The sequence below is a fragment of the Oryctolagus cuniculus genome, chromosome 17 (assembly GCF_051225735.1).
Source record: "Oryctolagus cuniculus isolate XC-2025 breed Fujian yellow rabbit chromosome 17, ASM5122573v1, whole genome shotgun sequence".
NCBI classification, from domain to species: domain Eukaryota; kingdom Metazoa; phylum Chordata; class Mammalia; order Lagomorpha; family Leporidae; genus Oryctolagus; species Oryctolagus cuniculus.
In genome coordinates, this window is record NC_142883.1 from 16,553,378 (window position 1) to 16,574,541 (window position 21,164).

A 21,164-nucleotide genomic window follows, 5' to 3' on the forward strand; every position below is an offset into this window, starting at 1 on the left:
AAGAAGAAATCAAAGAATATCTCACAAATGCCAAACAACAAATGCCTCAATTCAACAAACAAGAATAAGGAAGACAACATGATGTAGCCAAAAGAACACACCATTTTTTAAAGACTTATTTATTTTACTTGAAAGTCAGAGTTACACACAGAGAGAAGGAGAGGCAGAGAGAGAGAGAGAAGGAGAAGCAGAGAGAGAAAGAGAGAGAGAGAGGGAAGTAGAGACACAGAGAGAGGTCTTCCATCTGCTGGTTCACTCTCCAGTTGGCCGCAATGGCTGGAGCTGCGCTGATCTGAAACCAGGAGCCAGGAACTTCTTATAGGTCTGCCATGCAGGTGCAGGGGTCTAAGGACTTGGACCATCTTATGCTTTCCCAGGCCATAGCAGAGAGCTGGATCAGAAGAGGAGCAGCTGGGTATCCAACCAGTGCCCACATGGGATGCCAGCACTGCAGGTGGCAGCTTTACCTGCTATGCTATAGTGCTGGCCTCAACATTTCAGTACTAGATTGTGAAGATGATGAGAAAAAGGAAATGCAAGTAATGGAATTCAAAGAATCGATCATAAGATGACATAGAAGTAATCAGAAGCAAATGCATGAACTACTGAAATATGTGCAGGACGTGAAAGGAACTTTCTCCCATGAAATTGAGATTTTAGAGCCGCGGGACCGAGCTGCGCAAGCTGCAGGGTCTGTGTGCAAGTGCTCAAAGGGGAGTGCATGCCACACAGACAACAGCGGAGAGACTTGGGACGTCCAGGGCTCCGAGTCCACACATCGGCGCTGGAAGGGGAGTGGACCTGCGTGGAGAGCGTGGGAGCCCACAGTTCGGGACATCAGCGGCAGACTCAACACACCAGCGCTGGAACACGAGGTGAGCCGAACCTCAATAGCCCAAGACACCGGCAGGCAAGTGGAGAGAGGAGACTAGAGGGAACGACCCCCCCCGGGGGGGGGGGGACTACACCAAGCTAACTGGAAGAGAGAGAGAGGAAAAAAAAAGGTGACTGGTACGGACACGGGTTTCTCTCTCTCCGCTCACCTCTCAAGGGCGAGCAAGACAAAGAGCAGGCGCCATCTTGGACATACGTCATAAGCAGAGCGACCTCAGGTCTGCACCGGCCCTGAGCCTAGCAGAAAAACCTGACTCTGGGCGGGGCAATTAACAGGAGATTAGGACCTAGTAAATTTGTGGTGCTACTGAACTGAGACTGTGAAAAAAGAGACGGTGGGGGAGAGATCTCACGGAATTCACGTGAGCACTCTCCAGAGACACTACAATTCCGTAACTTTGGCAACCCAGAAGGAGACTGAAGGAGAATTTGAGCCCACTCCGAGGGCCGAACAGATTCCCTGTGTGGTCCTTGGGAAAGAGCTTCCGATCTCTGGCTCCTGTGGGTATATCATTTGCCTGCTAACTACCTCCAACTTCATTCAGCTGTGCAGAATAACTTCCCTTTTGAATCAAAAAAAAAAGAGAGAGAGAGAGAGAGAGAGAAAGGTTTACCACACCTAACCTGGGAGTGTCACCTTTGGCACACCAAAGAGAGCTCTCAGGCCACACCCATCTGAAGCCCTAAGGCTCCATCAAAAACAGATAGTCCACTTAATCTAGAGTCATAGTATAACAAGAAAAAGCACCACAGTGAAGAAACCAAATATCTCCAATATGACAAATAACAAACGCAAAAACCAAGGTAATAAAAACAAGGAAGTCACCATGAAGCCCTCAACTGAAAAAGACACCCCAATTCAAGATTATGAGGATGATGACATAGAAGAAATGCAAGAAGCAGATCTCAAAAAATTGATAAGAACATTAAGAAGTTCTCAAAATCAAATTCTTAAACTACAGAAATCCTTAATGGACAAGATAGAAAATATCTCTCGTGAAAATGAAATATTAAGGAGGAATCAAAATGAAACGAAACAACTAGTACAACAGGAAACTGGGATAGTGACTGAAGTGAAGAATTCAATAGATCAAATGAAAAACACAATAGAGAGCCTTACAAACAGAATGGGTGAAGCAGAAGAGAGAATATCGGACTTAGAAGACAGAGAACAGGAAAGGATATAGTCAAACCAAAGAAAAGACGAGGAAATTAGAAATCTAAAACATATTGTCGGGAATCTTCAGGATACTATTAAAAAACCCAACATTCGGGTTCTAGGAGTTCCTGAAGGCATGGAGAGGGAGAAAGGATTAGAAGGCCTTTTTAGTGAGATATTAGCAGAAAATTTCCCAGGTTTGGAGAAGGACAGAGAAATCCTGGTACAGGAAGCTCACAGAACCCCTAATAAACACGACCAAAAGAGATCCTCACCACGACACGTTGTAATTAAACTCTCCACAGTGAAACATAAAGAAAAGATCCTAAAATGTGCAAGAGAGAAACGTCAGATTACTCTCAGAGGATCTCCAATCAGACTCACAGCTGACTTCTCATCAGAAACTCTACAAGCTAGGAGGGAATGGCGAGATATAGCCCAGGTACTAAGAGAGAACAACTGCCAGCCCAGAATATTATATCCTGCAAAGCTATCATTTGTGAATGAAGGTGAAATAAAGACTTTTTTTTTTTTGACAGGCAGAGTGGACAGTGAGAGAGAGAGACAGAGAGAGAAAGGTCTTCCTTTGCCGTTGGTTCACCCTCCAATGGCCGCCGCTGCAGCCGGCGCACCGCGCTGATCCGATGGCAGGAGCCAGGATCCAGGTGCTTTTCCTGGTCTCCCATGGGGTGCAGGGCCCAAGCACCTGGGCCATCCTCCACTGCACTCCCTGGCCATAGCAGAGAGCTGGCCTGGAAGAGGGGCAACCGGGATAGAATCCGGCGCCCCAACCGGGACTAGAACCCGGTGTGCCGGCGCCGCAAGGTGGAGGATTAGCCTATTGAGCCACGGCGCCGGCTGAAATAAAGACTTTTCATAACAAACAGAAATTGAAAGAATTTGTTGCCACTCGTCCAGCCCTGCAAAAGATGCTTAAAGATGTGTTACACACAGAAACAAAGAAACACGGTCATCAATATGAAAGAAGGTAAAGGAAGGAAACCAAGGAAGGAAACCTCACAGCAAAAGATCACAGGGAATTCAAAGCATATATTAGATCTTATCTTTGGCAAATGGCAGGGCAAAGTTACCACTTATCATTAGTCACATTGAACGTGAATGGCCTGAACTGTCCAGTTAAAAGACACAGATTGGCTGATTGGGTTAAGGAACAAAACCCAACTATTTGCTGCTTACAAGAAACACATCTTTCCAACAAAGATCCATACAGACTGAAAGTGAAAGGCTGGAAAAAGATATACCATGCCAACAGAAATGAAAAAAGAGCAGGCGTAGCCATCTTAATATCAGACACCATAAACTTTACCACAAAAACCGTTAAGAGAGACAAAGAGGGACACTACATAATGATTAAGGGATCAATTCAACAGGAAGATATAACAATTATCAATGTATATGCACCTAACTACAGGGCACCGGTTTATCTAAAAGATTTGTTAATGGACTTAAAGGGAGACTTAGACCCCAATACAATAGTACTGGGGGACTTCAATACTCCACTCTCAGAAATAGACAGATCAATAGGACAGAAGATCAACAAGGATACAGTAGATTTAAACGACACTATAGCCCAAATGGATCTAACAGATATCTACAGAACTTTCAATCCTACAGCTAAAGATTTTACATTCTTCTCAGCAGTACATGGAACCTTCTCTAGGATTGACCACATACTAGGCCATAAAGCAAGTCTCAGCAAATTCAAAAGAATTAGAATCATACCATGCAGCTTCTCAGACCATAAAGGAATGAAGTTGGAAATTAGCAACTCAGGAATCCCTAGAGCATATGCAAACACATGGAGATTGAACAACATGCTCCTGAATGAACAATGGGTCATAGAAGAAATCAAAAGAGAAATCAAAAACTTTCTGGAAGTAAATGAGGATAACAGCACAACATACCAAAACTTATGGGACGCAGCAAAAGCAGTGTTAAGAGGAAAGTTTATATCAATAGGTGCCTACATCAAGAAATTGGAAAGGCATCAAATAGATGAGCTTTCAATTCACCTCAAGGATCTAGAAAACCTACAGCAAACCAGACCCAAATCTAGTAGGAGAAGAGAAATAATTAAAATCAGAGAAGAAATCAACAGGATTGAATCAAGAAAAACATTCCAAAAAATCAGCCAAACGAGGAGCTGGTTTTTTGAAAAAATAAACAAAATTGACACCCCATTGGCCCAACTAACTAAAAAAAGAAGAGAAAAGACCCAAATCGATAAAATCAGAAATGAAAAAGGAAATGTAACAACAGACACCACAGAAATAAAAAGAATCATCAGAAATTACTACAAGGACTTGTATGCCAGCAAACAGGGAAACCTATCAGAAATGGATAGATTCCTGGACACATGCAACCTACCTAAATTGAACCAGGAAGACATCGAAAACCTAAACAGACCCATAACTGAGACAGAAATTGGAACAGTAATAAAGGCCCTCCCAACAAAGAAAAGCCCAGGACCAGATGGATTCACTGCTGAATTCTACCAGACATTTAAAGAAGAACTAATCCCATTTCTTCTCAAACTATTCAGAACAATCGAAGAAGAGGGAATCCTCCCAAATTCTTTCTATGAAGCCAGCATCACATTAATTCCTAAGCCGGAAAGAGATGCAGCACTGAAAAAGAATTACAGACCAATATCCCTGATGAACATAGATGCAAAAATCCTCAATAAAATTCTCGCCAATAGAATGCAACAACACATCAGAAAGATCATCCACTTGACCAAGTGGGATTTATCCCTGGTATGCAGGGATGGTTTAATGTGCGCAAGACAATCAATGTGATACACCACATTAACAAACTGCAGAAGAAAAACCATATGATTATCTCAACAGATGCTGAGAAAGCATTTGATAAAATACAACACCCGTTCATGATGAAAACTCTAAGCAAACCGGGTTTGGAAGGAACATTCCTCAATACAATCAAAGCAATCTATGAAAAACCCACAGCCAACATCCTATTGAATGGGGAAAAGTTGGAAGCATTTCCACTGAGATCTGGGACCAGACAGGGATGCCCACTCTCACCACTGCTATTCAATATAGTTCTGGAGGTTCTAGCCAGAGATATTAGGCAAGAAAAAGAAATTAAAGGGATACAAATTGGGAAGGAAGAACTCAAACTATCCCTCTTTGCAGATGACATGATTCTTTATTTAGGGGACCCAAAGAACTCTACTAAGAGACTATTGGAACTCATAGAAGATTTTGGCAAAGTAGCAGGGTATAAAATCAATGCACAAAAATCAACAGCCTTTGTATACACAGACAATGCCATGGCTGAGGAAGAACTTCTAAGATCAATCCCATTCACAATAGCTACAAAAACAATCAAATACCTTGGAATAAACTTAACCAAGGACGTTAAAGATCTCTACGATGAAAATTACACAACCTTAAAGAAAGAAATAGAAAAGGATACCAAGAAATGGAAAAATCTTCCATGCTCATGGATTGGAAGAATCAATATCATCAAAATGTCCATTCTCCCAAAAGCAATTTATAAATTCAATGCAATACCAATCAAGATACCGAAGACCTTCTTCTCAGATCTGGAAAAATTGGTGCTGAAATTTATATGGAGGCACAAGAGACCTCGAATAGCTAAAGCAATCTTGTACAACAAAAACAAAGCCAGAGGCATCACAATACCAGATTTCAGGACATACTACAGGGCAGTTGTAATCAAAACAGCATGGTACTGGTAGAGAAACAGATGGATAGACCAGTGAAACAGAATTGAAACACCAGAAATCAACCCAAACATCTACAGCCAACTTATATTTGATCAAGGATCTAAAACTAATTCCTGGAGCAAGGACAGTCTATTCAATAAATGGTGCTGGGAAAATTGGATTTCCACGTGCAGAATCATGAAGCAAGACCCCTACCTTACACCTTACACAAAAATCCACTCAACATGGATTAAAGACCTAAATCTACGACCTGACACCATCAAGTTACTAGAGAACATTGGAGAAACCCTTCAAGATATTGGCACAGGCAAAGAGTTTCTGGAAAAGACCCGGGAGGCACAGGCAGTCAAAGCCAAAATTAACTATTGGGATTGCATCAAATTGAGAAGTTTCTGTACTGCAAAAGAAACAGTCAGGAGAGTGAAGAGACAACCGACAGAATGGGAAAAAATATTTGCAAACTATGCAACAGATAAAGGGTTAATAACCAGGATCTACAAAGAGATCAAGAAACTCCACAAAAAGAAAACCAACAACCCACTTAAGAGATGGGCCAAGGACCTCAATAGACATTTTTCAAAAGAGGAAATCCAAATGGCCAACAGGCACATGAAAAAATGTTCAAGGTCATTAGCAATCAGGGAAATGCAAATCAAAACCACAATGAGGTTTCACCTCACCCCGGTTAGAATGGCTCACATTCAGAAATCTACCAACAACAGATGCTGGCGAGGATGTGGGGAAAAAGGGACACTAACCCACTGTTGGTGGGAATGCAAAATGGTCAAGCCACTATGGAAGTCAGTCTGGAGATCCCTCAGAAACCTGAAGATAACCCTACCGTTCGACCCAGCCATCCCACTCCTTGGAATTTACCCAAAGGAATTTAAATTGGCAAACAAAAAAGCGGTCTGCACCCTAATGTTTATTGCAGCTCAATTCACAATAGCTAAGACCTGGAACCAACCTAAATGCCCATCAACGGTAGACTGGATAAAGAAATTATGGGATATGTACTCTTTAGAATACTATACCGCAGTAAGAAACAACGAAATCCAGTCATTTGCAACAAAATGGAGGAATCTGGAACACATCATGCTGAGTGAAATAAGCCAGTCCCAAAGGGACAAATACCATATGTTCTCCCTGATCGGTGACAACTGACTGAACACCAAAAAGGAAACCTGTTGAAGTGGAATGGACACTATGGGAAACGGTGGCTTGATCAGCATAGCCCTGACTGTTAATGAACAACTTAATACATTATCCCTCTTAGTAGTTTTTTTGTCTGTTCTACTTAATATGACTGGTTTAATTCTGTAATTAATACACAGTTATTCTTAAGTGTTGAAATTTAACTGAAATGTGATCCCTGTTAAACATAAGAGTAGGAATAAGAGAGGGAAGAGATGTATAATTTGGGACATGCTCAAGCTGACTTGCCCCAAATGGTAGAGTTAGAAACATACCAGGGGACTCCAATTTAATCCCATCAAGGTGGCATGTACCAATGCCATCTCACTAGTCCAAGTGATCAATTTCAGTTCACAATTGATCATAATGAAAGGACTAAGAGTCAAAGGGATCACATAAACAAGTCTAGTACCTGCTAACACTAACCGATAGAATAAATAAAGGGGAGAGTGATCCAACATGGGAAGTGAGATACTCAGCAGACTCATAGAATGGCAGATGTCCTAAATAGCACTCTGGCCTCAGAATCAGCCCTAAAGGCATTCGGATCTGGCTGAAAAGCCCATGAGAGTATTTCAGGCATGGAAAGCCAAGACACTCTGGCAAAAGATCTCTGTGAGTGAGATCTCAGTGGAAAGAACAGGTCTTCAAAGAAGGAGGTACCTTTCTCTGAAGGGAGGAGAGAACCTCCACTTTGACTATGACCTTGTCTAAACAAGATAAGAATCGGAGAACTCAGAGGGCTTCCATAGCCTTGGAAACTCATGACTGGAGCATAGGGAGATAATTGATGCCATAGACACGAGTGTCAATTGGTAAAGTCAACAACAGGAGTCACTGTGCACTTACTCCTCATGTAGGATCTCTGTCCTTATTGTGCTGTGCATTGAGATTTAATGCTATAACGAGTACTCAAACAATATATTTCACTTTGTGTTTCTATGGGGGTGCAAACTGTTGAAATCTTTACTTAATTCATACTAAACTGATCCTCTGTAAAAAAAAAAAAAAAAAAAAAAAAGAAAGAAAGAAATTATCAACTCCCAACTTGACTCTCACTGGGATTAAACATGACAATAGGTCTGATCTGATTTCATCATCATTTTAAAAAAATCATCTATTATTTTTCACTTTATGTTTCTGTGTGGGAGCAAACTGTTGAAATCCTTACTTAATGTATACTAAGCTGATCTTCTGTATATTAAGATAATCGAAAATGAATCTTGATGTGAATGGAAGGGGAGAGGGAGTGGGAAAGGGGAGGGTTGTGGGTGGGAGGGACGGTATGGGGGGGGAAGCCATTGTAATCCATAAATCGTACTTTGGAAATTTATATTCATTAAATAAAAGTTAAAAAAAAAGAAAAAAAAAGAAATTGAGATTTTAAAGAGAAATCAAAAGGAAATGAAGAATTCCATAGAACAAATAAAAAATGCAATGGAGAACCTTAACAACAGAATCAGTGAAACAGAAGAAAGAATATCAGACTTAGAAGGCAGAGCACAGGAAATTATATAGTCAAACCAAAGATGAGAAGAGGAAATTAGAAATCTAAAAAACACTGTTGGGAATCTACAGAATACTAAAAAACAACAACAATTTGAAAGCACCATGTATAAAACATTCTTTCAAGAAAAAAATTAAGAATGTGTTAGGATAAATATCAGCATATCATAAGCATTAACATTGTAAGAGATCAAGTTTATAAATCACAAACCTAGAACAGTCTCATAGACCTGGTTTAGGAAATAAAAAATTAAGGACAAAATATGTTGTCTATAGAAAAACCATACTACCACATCCTAAATACCTAGGCTCTGAAGAACAATTTAACTTTGTGGCTAACTAAATTAAGCCTTTTGAATTTAGTTTATTTTCAATTATGGAAAAATATAGAGAAAATTAAGCTATTTCAGTTTTTCTCAAGAACATGGGCTTTCTGGGGCCCGCATGGTGGTACTGTGGGTTAAGCTACCTTCTGCTATACTGACATCTAATACTGGACTACAGTTTTTTGAGTCCTGGCAGTTCCTCTTCCAATCAAGCTCCCTGCTAATGCACTGGAAAAGCAGAAGAATATGGTGCTTGGGCCCTGACACCCTTGTGGGAGACCCCGATGTACTTCAGGCTCCTGGCCTTGGACTCCCCAAGCCCCAGGACATTACTGCCATTTGGGGAATAATCCAGCCACCGCCTACAGTGCTGGCATCCCAACAGGGAACCAGTTCGAGTACCGGCTGCTCCACTTCTGATCCAGCTCCCTGCTAATGCACCTGGGAAAACAGCAGACTATTACTCAAGTGCTTGGGCCCCTGAACCCATGAGGGAGACTTGGAAGAAGCTCCTGGCTCATGGCTTCAGTTTGGCCATGTGGTGGCCACTTGGAGAGTGAATGAATTGATGGAAAATCAATGTCTCTCTTTCTGTCTCTCCTTCTCTCTGTGCATCTCTCCCTCTCTCTTTCTGTAACTCTACCTTATAATAAATAATAGAAATAAAAAAACAAGAAAAAATCAAGACTAAGATCCCATATTGATTCTTTACCCAGAGTATATCTGCTGCACATATAGCTTGCTTTATAGCATTAGAAAAAAATGCATTAATACATATAATAAACATTTCTAATCAATATTTTTATGTTAAAAATTATCACTCACTTGAATCTTTGGTAAAATATGGCGCTTGCACCAACCTACTTAGGCAATCTTTTAAGTCCACTTTCCCTTCTTCTGAAAATGAAACATAAAACAATGAATGAATGGCCTTTGGTAAAAGATACTGGGTTAGTAGATATGCATACCTGCTTAACTTTCAAAACTAAAGCCTTATGTTTTTCTAACTCTGATTCTTCTATGCATACCTCAGAATAACTCTAAAAAGAAATAATTATGATGACTCTCGTGGTCTTTTGGTTAGAAGCAATGAGGATTTTATAAATTTTATTTTAAAAATTTTATTTATGTTTTAAATGTTTCATATATTTCATATATGCAAATTTAGGAACATAGTGGGACTTCCCCTCCCTCTCACCCACATTCCAATCTTTCCCCCTTCTCCCTCTCGGATTCCTATTCTTAATTTTTACAGTGGTCTATTATCAGTATACTTAGTGATCATATAGTTAACCCCACTTTAAGTAAAGGAATTCAGCAAATAGTATGAAGAGAAAGAAAACGAAATAAAATAAAACAAAATATTGTTCCTTAATGGAAGAGACAAGGGCTATAAACAATCATCCATTCTCAAAAAGTCTATTTTACTCTAATACATTACATTTCAGATATTCTATTAGTTGCCTCGATCAGGGAAAACATACGATATTCCCTGATCAGATTCCTTGGCTTATATCATAAGTATAATGGTTTCCATCTTGTTGCAAAAGACAGGATTTTTTCTTTACAGTGTATGTATACCATAATTTCTTTATCCAGTCAATAGTTGATTGACATCTGGGTTGATTCGATATCTTAACTGTTGTGAATTGTGCTTCAATGAACAACAGGGTACAGATAACTCTTTCAAATACTGATTTCTTTTGGTTTGGGTAAATTCCCAGGAGTGCGATGGCTGGATCATATGGTAGGTCTATATTCAGATATTTGAGATATCTCTATACTTCCACAGTGGTGGCACCAGTTTAGATTCCTACCAGTAGTGGATCAGAGTACCTTTTTCCCCACATTCTCACCAGCACTTGTCACTTGTTGATTTCTGTATGTGAGCCATTTTAACTGGAGTGAGGTGAAATCTCGTTGTGGTTTTGACTTGTAATTCCCTGATGGCCAGTGATCCTGAGCATCTTCTCAAGTATCTGTAGGCCTTTTGAGTTTCATCTCTAGAAAATGCTTGTTTAAGTCCTTGGCCCATTTCTTCACTGGATTTTTTTGTTTTGTTGTTGCTGAATTTCCTGAGCTCTTTATGTATTCTGGATGCTAGCCCTCTATCAGTTGCACAGTTTGTAAATATTTTTTTCACCTTCCATTAGTTGCCTCCTCATTTTGCTGAGTGTTTCTTTTGCAGTACAGAACCTTCTCAGATTGATGCAATCCCATCTGTCAATTTTGGCTTTGATTGCCTATGCTTCTGGGGTCTTTTCCAAGAAGTCTTTGCCTATGCCAATGTCCTGTAGAATTTCCCCCATGATCTTTAATAATTTGATGGTATCAGGTCATATATTTAGGTCCTTTGATTGTCCATTGATGAAAGTGGGGTATTGAAGTCTCCCAAAACTATTGTATTGAAATCTATGTCGCCTTTTAGGTCTATTAACATTTCTTTTAAATAGGCAGGCACCCTGTAATTCGGTGCATATACATTTATTATAGTCACATCTTTCTGTTGAATTGAATCCTTAATCATTACATAGTACCCTTCTTTGTCTCTTTTAACAGTTTTTATGTTAAAGTCTATTTTGTCTGATATTAGAATGACAACACCAACTCTTTTTTGGTTTCTGTTGGCATGGACTATTTTTTTTCCATCATTTCACTTTCAGTCTGCTTGTATCTTTGTTTGTGAGATGTGTTTCTAGTAAGCAGTAAATAGATGGGTCTTATTTTTCAATCCATTCAGCCAGTCTGTATCTTTTAACTGAAGAGTTGCAGCCATTTACATTCAAGGTGACTATGGATAAGTAACTAGTTGGCCCTATCATTTTTTTCCATAAATATTCCTATTGTTTACTTTGGATTTCTTTTGTACTTCCACTGGGGGGTTTTTTGCCTTCACATTCTTTCATAATGATGGCTATCTTTCTGTGTTTGTGTGTAGCACATCCTTAAGCATCTTTTGTAAGGCTGGAGGAATGGTGACAAATTCTTTCAATTTCTGTTTGTTATAGAAGGTCTTTATTTTACCTTCATTCATTAATGAGAGCTTTGTAGGGTACAATATTCTGGGTTGACAGTTTTTTTCTCTTTAAGATTTGGTAGGGTTTCTAATGAGAAGTGAGCTGTGAGTCTAATCAGCAATCCTCTGAAAGTAATCTGACATTTCTCTTGTGCACATTTTAGAGTCTTTTCTATGTTTTACTATGGAAAGTTTGACTACAATGTGCATAGTGAAGATCTTTTTTGGTCATGTCTGTTAGGAGTTATATGTACTTCTTCTACTTGAACATCCCTTTCTTTCTCCAAATTGGGGAAATTTTCTGTAACTGTTTCACTAAATAGGCTTTCTATTCCCTTCTCTCTTTCCACTCCTTCAGGAACACCTAAGATCCAAATGTTGGTCGTTTGATAGAATATCATAGACCTCCAACACTGTTTTTAAGTTTTCTATTTTCTTCTTTTTTTTTTTTTTCTGACTGTAAGACTTCCAAAGATTTGTCTTCTAGTTTGGATATTCTTGCTTTTGCCTCACCAAGTCTGCTGTTAAGGCTTTCCACTGCATTTTTTATTTGATTAATTGATTTTTTTATTTCTAATATTTCATTTTGATGTCTCTTTAAGTTCTCAATTTCCTGTGAAAAATTTTCATTAATCTCATATATGGTTTTCTTTAGTTCATGGATTTGCTTCTGATTTTTTTTTAGTAATCCTGTGATTAGTTTTCTAAATTCCATTTCTGGCATTTCCTCAATCTCTTCATCTTCACATTCTAATACTGAAATATTGTTGTGTTTCTCTAGGGGAGGAGGTCATGGTGACTTCCTTATTCCTATTTGTTGAATTTCAGCTCTTATTTTTCAGCCTTTGTAGAGCTGATTTTTAATTTTTTCTTCTGATGGCTTTTATCTTTGGGGCAATGCTTCCGTGGTTCAGCAGAATGTCTGTACTTTCAGTGATTATCAGGAGGTATGTGATGGGTATGGCCAGGGGGCTCTGGTCAATGCTCTAGGGTGGGGAGAGTTTCCAGGGTAACACCCAAATTGGGCATGATAGTACTCAATACCCAGCCACATCCTACATCTTCTCATGTAGCCACAGAGTCCCCAAGGTCTCAGCATGCAAGGTTCCCACAGTCAACAAGTCCAGAAGGTGCTGCTGGAGCAGGCACCCGTCTGTCCTCATAGATGCCCAGCCACCTCTCAGCCAAGCTCTGAGTCAGTAGGGGCTGCACTTGAAGCCCTGGATCACACATGCACATCAGAGTCACTGGCCAAGTGCCTGCCTTCTGCTGCTGCCAGCACTGTGTTCAGATGCCCCATCTCAGTGAACTGTTATGTGCACACCTTCAGGCTTCTGTAGTTGTTGCCCTATTGCAAAATGGCGCCTACCCTCTCTAAACCAGATCATGGGTTCTGTTTTGGAGAGACTGGTTTGACTCAAATGCCTCCTCCACTTCCACTAGGACCACAGGAGACTCCAGCAACCACCAGCCCTCGGGGCTCCAGTCTAGACTCATGCCACACGCTCTCTCTGGCTCTATCACCATGGATTGGTGCAATCCGACCTCCCCTCCATCTCTAAATTGCCTCCAATTCCAGCTCTCCGCCATTGCAGCTGCATAGGCTGCATGTCAGCACCCATCACATAGGTTCACACTGTTTCACCTCCTCCCGTGGGGCTTCCCAGGTGGTTTTCTCTCCAGTTCTCCACCAAGAGTATACCTCCTACACTTTTCTCCTCACTGTTTATCCATAGCCCTGTAAAACACGCTGCCCCCTAATCTGCCATTTTTTTTCTCCCAAGTTTTATAGATTTCAAGCATATCTCAGCCAATTAGGACCATTGTTTTTAGTATGTTTCCTCTCTGATATTATGTTCTCCTAATTTTTCAGCATTGCAAATCCTACTAATACTGCTGATATTTTCATGGAAGACAATTTATCCACCAGAAGATAAATATCATAAATCAAACTTAACCATATCTAAGAAGACTATACTTCTGAGTAAATATATATTAATAAAGGAAGTTTACAATATTTTTTCCTTCTATCACACATATACTTGGGACTTATGAAGAAAAACAACACCATAGGCTCTATAGGTAAACTAAACATTCCACTGGCAGGATTCCAAAAACACCAGTATAATCCTCTGAGGATTCTGGGAAAACAAAATTGGTTAATAGCCTTACCACACTAAAGATTGGGCCTCTGCTTCATGGGCTTAAGACAATGTTACAGTTTCTGACCAATATGAATCTGTGATTCAAATCTCAGAAAGTAAAGAAATTAGAAAGAGAGGGGAAGATTATAATTCCCTAATAAAATCAGTATGAGGGGATTATAATTCCCTAATAAAATCAGTATGAGGGTAATTTAGAATAAATACTCACTCAACCCTAAAAGTAAAATGCTACTCTTGTTGAACCCACCACATTTGATTCCTAATCACTCTACCTACAATGATCTATTTCTCCAGTCACCCTTAGCATCTTAAGCACAACCACGCTTTATGACTGAAAGTATACACTACCTTTACGTGTAACAAATGACTTCGAAAAGGAAAGAAATACTTACTATCAACAGAAATGGAGGAGAGCACCACCTGTAATTCTTCCTCTGGAAAACAAATCCCTAGGCCTTTCAGTGTAGATTTTACTTCATCAAAATCAATTTTTTCACTGTTGACCGTGTCTAAAGCCTTTGCAAGTTCATTAACCTCTAAAAAAAGAAAATATTTTCAATTTATATATAATGAAATTCTAGAGAATATACTTAGAGTATAAATAAAAAATTTAGTATACATACCTGGCATTTTTATTTTAATATTATACAAAGCACAGTATAATTTGCTTTAAACTCTCTCTTGATATATACATATGTATTTAACTCTCATTTCAAGTATGTAAAGATCAAATATAAGGCAAACTCACACAAGGAATTGAACTTTGGTATTTGTCCCTTCTATCTGTGCTTCCCACATACTTTCCTGATATGTCCAGTTATTCCATATCAATTTTCCTCTTTCTCATTTCTTCATCAAAATTTAACTTGTATTATCCTGACAATTCTTCTACTAAGAAAATCTTTTTTTGATTTTTATTTAGTAAATATAAATTTCCAAAGTACAGCTTATGGATTACAATGGCTTTTCCCCCCCATAACTTCCCTCCCACCTGCAACCCTCCCAACTCCCGCTCCCTCTCCCATTCCATTCACATCAAGATTCATTTTCAATTATCTTTATATACAGAAGATCAATTTAGTATATATTAAGGAAAGATTTCAACAGTTTGCACCCACACAGAAACATAAAGTGTAAAATACTGTTTGAGTACTAGTTATATCATTAATTCACATTGAACTACACATTAAGGACAGAGATCCTACATGAGGAGTAAGTGCACAGTGACTCCTGTTGTTGACTTAACAAATTGACACTCTTTTTTAAGGCATCAGCAATCTCCCCAGTCTCTAGTCATGAGTTGCCAAGGCTATGGAAGCCTTTTGAGTTCACCGACTTCAATCTTATTTCGATAAGGTCATAGTCAAAGTGGAAGTTCACTCCTCCCTTCAAAGAAAGGTACCTTTTTTTTTTTTTTTTTTTTGACAGGCAGAGTGGACAGTGAAAGAGAGAGACAGAGAGAAAGGTCTTCCTTTTGCCATTGGTTCACCCTCCAATGACCACCGCGGCTGGCGCCCTGCGGCCAGTGCACCGCGCTGATCCAATGGCAGGAACCAGGAGCCAGGTGCTTTTCCTGGTCTCCCATGGGGTGCAGGGCCCAAGCACCTGGGCCATCCTCCACTGCACTCCCGGGCCACAGCAGAGAGCTGGCCTGGAAGAGGGGCAGCCGGGACAGAATCCGGCGCCCCAACCGGGACTAGAACCCGATGTGCCGGCGCCGCTAGGCGGAGGATTAGCCTAGTGAGCCACGGCGCCGGCCTGGTACCTCCTTTTTTTGATGGCCCTTTCTTTCCACTGGGATCTCACTTGCAGAGATCTTTCATTTAGGTGTTTTGTTTTGTTTTGTTTTGTTTTGTTTTGCCAGAGTGTCTTGGCTTTCCATGCCTAAAATACTCTCATGGGCTCTTCAGCCAGATCCAAATGCCTTATGGGCTGATTCTGAGGCCACAGTGCTGTTTAGGACATCTGCCATTCTATGAGTCTGTTGTGTATCCTGCTTCCCATGTTGGATTGTTCTCTCCCTTTTTTATTCTATCAGTTAGTATTAGAAGACACTAGTCTTGTTTATGTGATCCCTTTGACTCTTAGACCTATCATTATGATCTATTGTGACCTGAAATTGATCACTTTAACTAGTGAGATGTACACATACATGCCACCTTGATGGGCCTGAGAATCATTTTTTTTTAATAATTGAAAACTAATGTTAATGTTAGGGGGAGGGTCAGTGCTGTGGTGTAATAGGTTAAGCTTCTGCCTTCAGCCGCGGAACCACATATAGGCGCTGGACTGTGTCCAGTTGCTCCTTTTCTGATCCAGCTCTCTGCTAATGTCCTGGGAAAACAGTGGAAGATGGCCCAAGTGCTTGGGCCCCTGCATCCACATGTGAGACCAGGAGGAAGTTCCTGGCTCCTGGCCTTAGATCAGCCAAGCTCTGGCCATTGCGGCCATTTGGGGAGTGAATCAGCAGATGGAAAACCCCTCTGTCTATAACTCTGCATCTCAAATAAACCAATCTTTAAAAAATATATATCGGGGGAGATTTATTCCCACATGCCTATCTCCCTTCTAGTAAACAGTTTGATAGCCTAATACACATAAAATACTTTGGTTCAAAAGAATTTCATCATGGTAGAAATTCCTGACGTTCTGAAAGATTTTGTAGAAATTTTTTTTGTTACTGAAAGTAAATATCCTACTCATCACTTCACAGAACTTACCTATTCTATTTAGGAAAAATCCATATTTATCAAAAAACAGAATGGTCAATCTAAATTTTGTATGTTGAGATCTGGAATTATAACCTCTAACTGTGATGATTGGATTTCCTAGGTATAAGTTTGCTGACACTGCTTTTGTGTGCAGGCAAAATTTTTCTAACTAGAAAAAAACACCTAGCAATATGATAGCTGTAGTATACTTTAAAATTTTATTATAAATTTGGGAGAAACTTCAACTCAGGCATCCTGTACTTTGCAAAGTACATTCCTTAGTACTCTCCATAGACATCAGATCATTCCTATCTAATACGTCCTTTGACCATCAAGAATGCCCAACTGAATTCTTATTCTTAATTCAACAACCAAATGTCCATTTGCTCCTTCAATCTTTCCCATATTATCATTGTTCATTCTTACACCTTTTATCTACCTGTTGCTCTTATAGCTAATGCCATATGATACAGTGTACTATTTCTTTTTTTAAGATTTATTTATTTACTTAAAAGGCAGAGTTACGATGAGAGAGAGAGAGAGAGATCTTTCATCTACTGATTTACTCCCTAAATGGCAACAACAGCCATGACTGGGCCAGACTGAAGCCCAGAGCAAAGAGCTTCTTTCAGGTCTTCCAACTTGGTACAGGGGCCCAAGCACTAATACCATCTTCTGCTGTTTTTCCAGGTGCATAAGCAGGGAGCTGGATCAGAAATAGAGTAGCCAGAACTCAAATCAGTGTCTATTTGGGATACCAGTGTTTCAGGCAGCGGCTTAACATGCCCTAGTGCACTGTTTTAAATTTTTTTTTCAATCTCACTTTAGGCACCTAAAAAACAAAAACCTTATTGTATATTATAATACTTACTCAGTCTTCACTGTGCATACCAAATGTATGAAGAAAATGTCTGTTATTTCATTATTGATATTCAGTATTTTTTTCTACACATCCTCATAGTTTCCATTCTTCTATCCTAGGGTCAAGTATATCTACTATTCTATTTCTCTCATTCAATTACTGTTGATCTTCTCATATGGGTGGTCTGTTTTTGCCCTTATTTCATCATATAATCTCTATTTTTTTATTTTTATTAATCCTCTGGAATGATATACTTTATGTTTGACTGGTCCTTTATAGCCTATGATGCATTTCTATGGAAATAACTTAATTTGCTCTCAAAAAATTCCTATGAAGCACACAAGATAGTTCATATTTATTATGTAGAGTAATTATTTATATATTACATTTAGATTAAGTGATTTGAACAAGATTATAATCAAGAAAACACTAATAACCAATAACAAAGAGGTTAATAAATACATTAGAGAAAGGTCAGTTTCTTCAATAAGTGACGCTGGGAAAATTAGATATCCACATGCAGAAGAACAAAACTTAGACCCCTCTCATTATAAACAAAACTCAACTCAAAATTTGTGGGGAGCAACCCGGACTAGACTAAGTTACTCAAATTAAGACTTATTCTATGCATCTGCTCTCCCACAATATGGCGCTGGGAGAGGAGAAAACAGCTTCTACCCAGCTGCCTCCAGTTCAACCAATAAACAGCAGGACCTGCTCCTGATTGGAGGAGAGCAGCGTACTCGGCGTGTGGGCAGCCGAATTAGGATTGGCAGAGGAGGACTATAAAGGAGGAGAGAGACGGCATGCACCAGGAACATCTAAGGGGAACATCTAAGGGGAACATCTAAGGGGAACACCTGTGCAGCCCCCGAGAGAGCCGGCCGGTGGTGTGCCGCTCCCCTGCGGAAGTGGGGAATGTGGCCGGGGGAACTGCCCTTCCATAGAGGTGGAAGGGACAGTAGCCAACCCGGGAAGAACCAGCAGCAAACCCGGGGAGGGCCGAGCAGACGAAAGAACAGCGCAGGGTCCTGTGTCATTCCTCCACGAAGAGGGGGAGCGACATAATGGTGCCGTGACTCGGATATGAAGCCTAGGCAGGGTTTAGTGTCGTTCCTCCATGAAGAGGGGGAGCGACATAATGGTGCCGTGACTCGGATAGGAAACCTAGGACGGATATGAAACTTAGGAGGGAAGAAACGGGAAGAAGTGGAAAATATCGGAGAGAGAGACTAGCAAACAGCCTAGGGAAAAGCCGGACGAAAAAGGTGCCGGAAGGAGCTATTGAAAGCCTAGGCATAGACTCAGATACGGACTACGGGGGGAAGCTGGGAGAAATCTCTAAGGTCGAAAGCGAAAGTGAAAGCTAGAACAAACAGACTCGGATGTGGACTGTGGGGAGAGGCCAGGAGAAATGAGGGAGGAGTATTGTTGGAAGAAAGCTTGGGGAAACATACCGGGTAGAGAAAAATGTTAGGGAAATTGAAGCCGCGGGGGGCAGGCCGAGGCAGAGAAGAAAGCCACTTTGGGATTCTCAAGTTAGCCCGGGAATAGGGGGCGAAAAGTTAAAACCAGAAGCGGAAACGTAAGCCCAGTTGGGATCCATCTGATTAGCCCGGGGAGCAAAGGACGGGAAGCCAAATCGTGGGGCGGAGACGTGAGCTGGGTTGAATTCGCCAGGTTAGCCCGGGGAACTTAGATTGAATACTAGTGGCGGAGACGTGAGCTGGGGCTGTGTGACTCGCGGAGGCTGCCGTGCGCAGAGAGAGCGTGCGGGGCACAAGTAGATAGGGAACGCGGGGCTAGTGAGAGACCGCGGAGTGTGCGCGCGAAGCCGAGCCGCGCAGAGCCGGGAGCCCGCCGGCGGGGCGAGGCGCCGGGAAGCCGCGCAGAGCCGTGAAGCTGCCGCGGGGCGGCGAGGCGCCGAGAAGCAGCCTCGGGGCGGGCGCCAGGAAGCCGCGGGGATAAGAGAAACAGAAGTTTAGAAGTAAAATGAGAGCGGGAAGCTGCGGGGATAAGAGAAACAGAAGTTTAGAAGTAAAATGAGAGAAATAGGAATGTTGGCAGACAGAAGTAAAATGGGAGAAATAGGAATGCCCGGAGATAGAGAAATAGAGAAAGGCCTCCCCACAACACAGCAATGAGAGAGCTTGGATTCGGTCTGCCTGATTAGTGAGGCGATGAGCACCTGCGGGCGGCTAGCAGCTTATGCGCCGCAGGTCACCGAAGACAGGCACGAATTAACATCAATAAGGCCTCCCCACAACACAGCAATGAGAGAGCTTGGATTCGGTCTGCCTGATTAGTAAGGCGGTAAGCACCAGCAGGCAGCTCGACCAGAGTATGAGCTGCAGGTCACCGAAGATAGGCACGAATCAACACTAATAAGTCTCCCCCACAATACGGCAATGAGAAGGCTTGGATTCGGTTTGCCTGATTGTTAGGGCTTGTAAGCCCCTGCAGGCAGAGCAGAGCATGCGCTGCGGGGCACCGAACACAGGCACGCATCAGCGCCTAAAAACCTCCTCACAACATGGCGAAGAGAGGACCCGGATTCGGTTTGCCTGATCGATAGGACTTGTAAGAACCTGTGGCAACTCTAGCAAGTAGAGCAGAGTGTGTGCCGCAGGACACCGAAGACAGGCGCGTATCAACGCCAAAAAATAAAAAGAAAGGGGGATCTGTGGGGAGCAACCCGGACTAGACTAAGTTACTCAAATTAAGACTTATTCTATGCATCTGCTCTCCCACAATATGGCGCTGGGAGAGGAGAAAACAGCTTCTACCCAGCTGCCTCCAGTTCAACCAATAAACAGCAGGACCTGCTCCTGATTGGAGGATAGCAGCGTACTCGGCGTGTGGGCAGCCGAGTTAGGATTGGCAGAGGAGGACTATAAAGGAGGAGAGAGACGGCATGCACCAGGAACATCTAAGGGGAACATCTAAGGGGAACACCTGTGCAGCCCCCGAGAGAGCCGGCCGGCGGTGTGCCGCTCCCCTGCGGAAGTGGGGAATGTGGCCAGGGGGAACTGCCCTTCCACGGAGGTGGAAGGGACAGTAGCCAACCCGGGAAGAACCAGCAGCAAACCCGGGGAGGGCCGAGCAGACGAAAGAACAGCGCAGGGTCCTGTGTCGTTCCTCCACGAAGAGGGGGAGCGACATAATGGTGCCGTGACTCGGATATGAAGCCTAGGCAGGGTTTAGTGTCGTTCCTCCATGAAGAGGGGGAGCGACAAAATTGATTAAAGACCTACATACAAAATCTGAATCTATGAAATTATAAAAGAAAATACTTCAGGACACTGGAATGGATAAAGAATTTCTGTATAGGATCCCAAAAGCACAGGAATCAAAAGTAAAAATAGACAAATGGGATTATATCAAGCTAAAAGCTTCTATACAGCAAAGGAAACAATTGACAAGTAAAGAGAAAAAATAAAGATATATCAAACAGTAGAATACATTTTAAAACCATACCTTTGACAAAGGATTAATATCCAAAATATAAGAGGAACTGAACAGCAATAATAATAATCATCCAATTGTAGGCAGGCATTTGGTAGAATGATAAAGACACTGCTTGGGACACTCATATACC

The 21,164-nt window shown here is 41.3% G+C and overlaps 1 protein-coding gene across 1 annotated transcript in view; it reads right to left on the bottom strand.

Moving 5' to 3' along the window:
- LOC100354814 (uncharacterized) overlaps window positions 1-21,164 on the bottom strand; it is a 279,056-nt gene that overhangs the window by 226,527 nt on the left and 31,365 nt on the right. Inside the window, exons 3-4 of the mRNA XM_089318019.1 lie at window positions 14,386-14,529; window positions 9,638-9,709 (exon numbers count right to left, since the gene is read on the bottom strand). Of these exons, the coding sequence (XP_089174145.1) occupies window positions 9,638-9,709; window positions 14,386-14,529 (216 nt within the window). The remainder of the gene's footprint in view (window positions 1-9,637; window positions 9,710-14,385; window positions 14,530-21,164) is intronic.